We start from the raw sequence: 7603 nt of genomic DNA on the forward strand, positions 1-7603 counted from the left end.
AATATTGATGAAATTCCTATGGAGCCACAAAAAGCTTCAAATAGCCAAATATCTCCTGACTAAAAAGAAGGAGAATGGAGCTATCACACTCCCAGACTTCCAATTATACTACAAAGTCATACTGATTAAAATAGCATGGTACTGAAACATAAACAGGCACAGATACCAGAGAAATCGAATAGAAAGCCCAGAAATAAAGCCACACATATGTGGACACTAATCTTTGATAAAGGAACAAAGAATATGCAGTGGAAAAGGACAGTTTGTTCCATAAATGGTGCTGGGAAAACTGGACCACCACATGCAAAAGAATGAAACTAGACTACTACCTCACAGCATGCACAAAAGTCAACTCAAAATGGATAAAAATATTGAACATAAAATATATAGAAACCATAAATATATAGAAACCTTAAAATATATAGGAGAAAATATAGATAATAAAAAAGAAAATATAGGTAAAACACTTCATGACATACATCTAAGTAAAATCTTTAAAGACTTATCACCCAAAGCAAAGAAAGTGAAGGGAAAGATAAATAGCTGGGATTACATCAAGCTAAAACGCTTCGGTACAGCCAAAGAGATATTAGCCAAAACAAAGAGACGCTCTACTGATTGGGAGAAAAATTTTTTTTTATTAATAAATTTTGTTTTTATATTCCCCATACAATTGCAACCCCCTTATTTTGGCCCCGTCCCTCCCCTCCCCGCCCCCCACCCTCCATGGAGTGTCTCTGGTTTGTGGTTGTTTGTTGATTTTGATATTTTCTTTCTTATGGTTGTTCTTTTTCCTGGTCCCTTATTTAAGTTTTCTAGATTCCTGCTATGAGTGAGAAAAAAAAAAAAGAGAGAGAGAAAATGTCATCTATAGCAATTAAAACTTTATCCTTATACCACCATCAAAGAAAGCTTGAGCTGAATTGCATTGGTGATGAATCCTCTCAAATTGTCAACAAAGAAAAATACCCTACTTTGTATAGTCTTACAGAAAGATAGCATGAAGAAAGGCTTTCATTTCATAGCCCAAACTTCATAAGGAAAAGAAAAGGAAAGAAGATGACAATACCTCTCATGAACACAGAATGAGCGTTCTAATATGGTGTTTAGAGATGGAGCTTGGGTGTCTCCAATGTGTTCTAACAGGGACCAATAAGATGATCAGGATGAAAAATCAACAATTCTTGGAGCCCTAAGATACAGGAAGATATACGGAAACACGCTGCTCCCCAGGTTGGAGAGAAAGGCAAACACAGGGAGCCATGGCTACTGGAGCAGAGACCTAGAGCAGAAAATGCTGCAGGAACCTTCCCCAGGGTAGGAAAAACAACTACAGCTGGCAAGCTGCTGCAATGTGTCATACAGATTCTCAGACAATACTGAGAGTGAAAAACTCCAAGGGTTCCCACAGCACTGAGAGAATTACCTTCAGGAGTGACGAGGTTAAATAAAGCAATAAAATTAAAATTGGGTCCTGTACTGGCATTCCTGTTAGCCCCCAACACCAACAATGTTTCTGTGCTGTAGAAGTCACCAGCAGCGCCATCAACACTAGATTTTTCACAGTAAATATTGGAGACAAATCCCCTCCTGCTTCTGACTTGTGTGTGGGGAATGAGAATTCTCTTTGAAATAGGCAAAGAACTTTCTTTCTTCTTAATAAGGCCTCAGCCTCAGGAGAAACCAGTTAACCAGAGCCCAATCTGCTGGCACACTAACAGGACCTCAGGTAAGGGAAATAACACAGGCCAGGCAAAATACCAATGACCCAGGGTTTTCTTCTGTCCTTTTTTTATCATCACAAAATTTTGGAAATGTACTGTTGATTAATGAATGTTAATATGGGACCTTGAAACCCTACAAGACAAGACCAAGATTTTATCCATGATCCCATATTTACCAGGTGGTCAATTTGTTGATGTTCACGTTCCTGTGAAATGGAATTTTGATCTTGCTGTTATACTGCAATGATTATTTTTGTGATGACTGCTCAAGGTTGCTGATAAAATAAGCAACTGGGACCTCCTCTGGTGGTGCAGTGGTTGAGAGCTGGGCTGCGAAGCTGCCCGCAGCCTCTGCAGCACTGGTTCGATTCCCCGGCCTCCGGCGAGGGTCCCCCATGGCGCCCAGACCTCTCCATCGCGCCCTCTGCTCCCCTCAGCAATGTACTTCGTCAGTCTGCCTGTTCTGTTTCCCGCTCTGGTTCTGGTGAATCCTCTTACCCTCCCATGCTTCTGACTGTACCCAGGGCTTGTATAAATAAATAAATCTTTAAAAAAAAGAGAGAAATTTTAAAATAATAAATAAATAAAATAAGCAACTGACAAAATGTAGGAGCGAACAACTGGGAAAAGCTCCCCAAAACTGTTAAAGCAAATGAATGTAAGGGTAACAGAATATGCTGTAGGGTCATCTATAAATTATTAGATCCACATCTAAAGTATGTGACAGGGGCTTCCCTGGTGGCGCAGGTGGTTGAGCGCTGCACTGTGAAGCTGTCCACAGCCTCTGCAGCGTGGGCTCGACCCGGGCCGGCCTTGGAGCAACCCAAATGGTGAGCAGACCTCTCCTGTCTTGCCCGCTGCTTCCCTCAGCAGTGTATTTCGTCAGTCTGCCTGCTCTGTTCTCCGCTGTTTCTGGTGAATCCTCTCACCCTCCCCTGCATCTGGCCTGTACCCCGGTTCTTGTGTAAATAAAATAAATCTTAAAAAAAAAAAGTGAGTGACAGGCCTTGTTGTCAGTGACTTGTGAATCGAAGAGTTCCTACAATATCTACAGGAATATCAAGAATTAGACCAGGCAAGAATTAGTAAATGATTTTCAACACACATCTTTTTAGATTTCCAAGTCATTTTATTTCAAGATGACAAGAATAGTTATAGGCATATGAAATTATCAGAATTATTACTGACCATTTCCCCCCATAAGTCACAATGCTACCCTTCTCTTTCTTAGGGGTTTTGAATATTGTCTACTTTTTTTTTGTTTTGTGGGGTTTGAGGCGGCAAGTCTTTCTGTGCATGAACAGCTTGTTTTTCAAGGTACTCATCAATGGTTCTTTTTAATTGTGAAAAGGCTGCAATGATGAGTGAGATCAGTAAAAGGACTACTCGAAAAATGATTAGAAATAGTGCCTTGTTCATGTTAGTTAATATTCTGGCACGAAGATATTTTTCTTTGACGGGCAGAGGGCCACTATCTACACTACCACCTATTCCAGTCTCATTACATGCTGGTGGCTTCCAGCCTCTCATGCAGTGGCAATTTTTCTTGTTGTTACACACTCCTCTAAAACTGCATTTGCTGATATCACAGTCAAAATGCATATCTTGATAAAAAGTACAATTCTGTTTCACACAGTACTTTCCTGGCCCACATGTCGCACCATCCACTACCAGCCCCATCTCTGGCACTTCTGTCCCCCAGTGGGCATCATATCCAAAGCATGATACGTCCTTAAGACCTGGTATTTTTATATCGCGAAATGTAGTGTGCTCACCTCCACCGGGAATTGTTAGAACATCGCGGCAGTGAAGCATTCCGCAGAGCACATCGTCTTCTTCACATTTATAAGGACGGCCTCCTCCTCTTCCAATTCTTATCCCACAGTTTCCAAAGCGGTCGCCAATCACATTCAATTTTTCATAGCATGCTGGTGCAGCGTCTCTTACCTGGTATCCAAAAAGGGCTTGACACTGCATTTCACGGTCACTACAGTTTCCTTGCACACAAACGGCCAACGGGGAACAGGGGGTTCCATCCTGGATGTAAAAGTCATTTGGACAATCGTGGGTTTTGCCGTCACAGTATTCCGGTAGATCACAAATCCCAAGTTTATCTCTGCAGGTCAGTCCAGGGGGAGCATATTGACAGCGAACACAGCAATCCCCTCTACTGCAAAGACTGCCCAGGGTGAGGGAGCAATCGGTTGTACAACAGAGGTTTTGAAGGCAATCTTTAAAGGTGCCACAGTCACATTCTTCTCCTGAATTTATAACTGCGTCACCACAACGGGGATACACATAAGGAAAATTTTTATAGGGAGTATTCCTGTAACTCAAACAAGTATCATAGAAATAAATCTTGTCATATATTTTTGCATAAGAACAATTGCTCATCATATCGAGAATATTAGGGATTGGCGCCATGAGACAGGCAGATCTTCGAAAACATTTACACCCAGGTCCATCATGGGGGAGGCCCACACTATGACCTATTACATGTGCAGCAACACCCGAACTTACAAAGAGCTGATAATCTTTCACATTCAGATATTCTGCTGCCCAGTTGGGGTTGCATAATTTATCAGGCAAGGCAAAATAGTAGGAACTTCCGAGTTGATGTCCTGTCAGAAGCAGTGAGGTATCATGTGAAAAATACGCATATACCGTCTTTGATTTCCACAAGCCAAAATCCTGTACCGTTTGACCCGCAGACTTGTGCTTAATGTTTAAATTCATAGGATCGTTAGCATTCCATATGCAAAGGATTCGTATGTATATGCCTAACCTGCTTATTTTGTAAATGGAATGCATTATGCTGTTCATCACCACCACATACTGTATAATTTGTGTTGTATTAGGCATTATCCTATAGAAGGAGTTAGAAACTGTGTAGTGTATTTTTAAGTATTTCTTATGTGGCCACCAAAAGTAAACGGGGCCCGCTCTAGGAGTTTCAGTAAAAGTTGCCTCTTCATACACGGGATTTGTACCTTCCTCGCCAATCTTACACTTCTCCACCGCGGCAGTTTCTTCGGTCACTAGAAGAGAAATCACGTGCTCAAATTTGGAAGACGCCTCCAATGGTCTGATTTCATAGGTGAAGTCGTCCACCTGCAACATGCCACGCAGGCCCCCATAGCAGGTGTCCAGCGTGCCCATGGACCCAGGGACCTCTTCCAGGTAGCTATAGTAGTAGCAGTCTCGAGGGATGAAGGGGTAGTCCTCCTGCGAGGCGCCTTGATCGTTACTGGTGATAACAGGAAAATGTCTGGGCAGCAGGTTCTTCTTGACTTTCATGTGAACCACGTGTCTTTGGCCCCTGAAGTGAAACTTGTAGGCCAGCTGGCCCGGTGTCCCGGCTCCACGCAACCTGTGGGTCACCTTCCTGGGGATCACAACTTCAGAGGACGTGAAGCGCCATCCTGGTGGGGCGTGGGAGCTACAGACCTGGGGCAGGAGTAGACACAGCAGAAGCAGCCAGAGATCACCAGTCAGGTGGGCCTGGGCCCAGGCAGGCCCCATGGGTGAGGGCACCTGCCAGCTAAGCAGCTGCAGTCAAGTGGAAGGCAGGCCAGACTGTCCCTGACACAGCTAGTCTCCCAGCAGTGTAGTCATGATAGGCAGGGGCAGGCTGGGCTCTTGGTGGCACCCCCGCAGAGGGGGAGGGGGTTGAAGCTATTACATAACAATGGCCTGCTCATTAGGGGAGGCTGTGGTCAGTGCTCTGGGGATCCCAGCACAGGAGAGCTTGGGAAGAGGAGGAAATGGGAGGAATTTGAAAAGTTGTCATAAACCTGGGCTGAAAGGTCCCTTGGTCTCTTGGAGGAGTCATAGGAAAAGTCACAACAATAAGTAGTTTTGTGTCAATTTTATGGAAGGTAGAACCAGGATTAGAACTGATTGTAATGGTAAGAGTCAGAAAATGGACAAACTAAAGCATTTGATGTATATTTAGATTGAATGGAAGACAGCACAGATGAAAAGGATTCACCAGTTACCCAATTCCTTTTTATGTAACTGGATCAGGTTGACGGAAATCTGTGAGATTGGAGTCGTACATAAGAGATAATGTTTGAGAGGTAGTTAAGTTGTGTTCAAGCTTTCAGATCCCAGAAAAACAAGTCATGAAGGCCACCAGACAAGATGTTGCATAAATTCAGAGAACATCTGAAGGATCTGAAAAGGGCACTTTCTTCTGTATAGAAAGAACATTTAGGGGTGTGATGTGCAGGATATTGACCACAAGTAATGACCTTGTATAAGTGAAACTTGTTAAGACAGTAACCAGAACTTTCTCACCACAAGAAAAATCATTCTGTAATATGGTGACATATGTTAACTAGACTTGTAGTTAACATTGTTCAACACTTGTAGTGTTGAACATTTTGTAACATTACTAATACGATATCATTATATTGTACACTTGAAACTATTGTAATAGTACATGACAATTACCTCAATTAGAAAAAATCAGTAAGACATGGCAGTTAAAATTTGGGTAGTCCCAATAACATGATTTCAACTGATATAGAGCAAGAGAGGAAAGGGAAAAAGCAGAAATAGAAAGAGGGCCTTGCTTGCTGGGCTGTTAGAAGTTAGCAACTGTGCGATCCCCTTCTGGAACTGAGTAGAAGAGTGGGAGGGCTCTGCCATCAAGGTGAACTGTGGATGTGAGGAATGTGTGGGCCTGTTGCTGGGCTGTTGGAAGCTAGCAACTGTGCGACCCTCTTCTGGAACTGAATAGAAGAGAGGGAGGGTTCCACAAAGAAAGGTGAACAGGAAAGTGTGGGCTTACCCAAGCTGCCAGAGGCGCCCTTTCAGAACTGAGTAGGAGAGAGGGAGGACACTGTTGTCAAGGAGAACTATGGGTTCCAGGAAAGTGTGGGTCTGCCAGATGGGCTGCTGGAAGCCAGCAGCCCTATGATTCCCTTCTGGAACTGAGTAAATATTGAGGAGAGGGCTCAGCAAACAAAGGATAAGATGGGGATGCAGGGGAAGAAACCAGCAGCAAACAGAGACTTGGTGATCTCAGGGACAGCGCCCATCAACCCATGCACAGCATCACTATCCTTGTGGAGTCTGGCATAACAGTGCCTGACTCAGTCTGGCCACCAGTTTCTGACATCCCAGAAGGAGCACCCCAAAGAGATGCCGGCCATTACCAGTGGCACAGTGGCCCAACGCACAGAAAAAATCAGAAAACAAACAACAGGGAGAAGGAAAAATACAAATAACCACGCAAGCCCTCTGGGGAAGGGCACACCACAAAAAGAAAATCAGCCCACAGAACTCAACAACAATGACACGGAGAACTTTTCTGCCTGTCAGATAGACAAATTGGAATTGCCATTATTAAAAAACATAAAGAAGATAAAAAAGAAAAGACTTATATGAGAAATATAATTAATGAATTGAAGAATGAAACTGAGTCTTTAAAGAAGGAAATGAAAGAAACACAGGGTATTAAAAGCTCCGTTCCATAGTGGCTGCACCAAATTTGCACTCCCACCAGCAATGTAGGAGAGTTCCTTTTTCACTACATCCTTCCAACAACATTTGTTGTTGCTGTTTGTTTGTTTGATATGTGCCATTCTTACTGGTGTGAGGTGGTATCTCATTGTGATTTTGATTTGCATGTCCCTGATGATAAGGGATGTTGAACATTTTTTCATATGCCTGTTGGCCATTTGCATTTCCTCTTTGGAGAGGTGTCTTTCAAGTTCTTCTGCCCATTTTTTTTCTGGATTGTATACTTTGTTTTTGTTGAGTCATGTGAGTTCTTTGTATATCTTTGAGATCAGCACCTTATCAGTTGTATGGAGTGCAAAGATTTTTTTCCCCAATCAGTGGGGTGTCTCTTTGTTTTGGTTGGTGTCTCT

General features: G+C 43.0%; 1 protein-coding gene across 1 annotated transcript; it reads right to left on the reverse strand.

Annotated features, from left to right (window-relative positions):
• Positions 1-2843: 2843 nt before the first annotated feature.
• On the reverse strand, positions 2844-5385 carry LOC119238302 (disintegrin and metalloproteinase domain-containing protein 20-like). The gene has a single exon (XM_037501984.2). The coding sequence runs from the start codon at positions 5244-5246 to the stop codon at positions 2952-2954; it is 2295 nt and encodes a 764-aa protein (XP_037357881.1). The 5' UTR covers positions 5247-5385; the 3' UTR covers positions 2844-2951.
• Between the last annotated feature and the right edge of the window lie 2218 nt (positions 5386-7603).

Source organism: Talpa occidentalis, unplaced genomic scaffold, assembly GCF_014898055.3.
Source record: "Talpa occidentalis isolate TD23 unplaced genomic scaffold, MPIMG_talOcc4v2.1 talOcc4.11, whole genome shotgun sequence".
Lineage (NCBI taxonomy): Eukaryota > Metazoa > Chordata > Mammalia > Eulipotyphla > Talpidae > Talpa > Talpa occidentalis.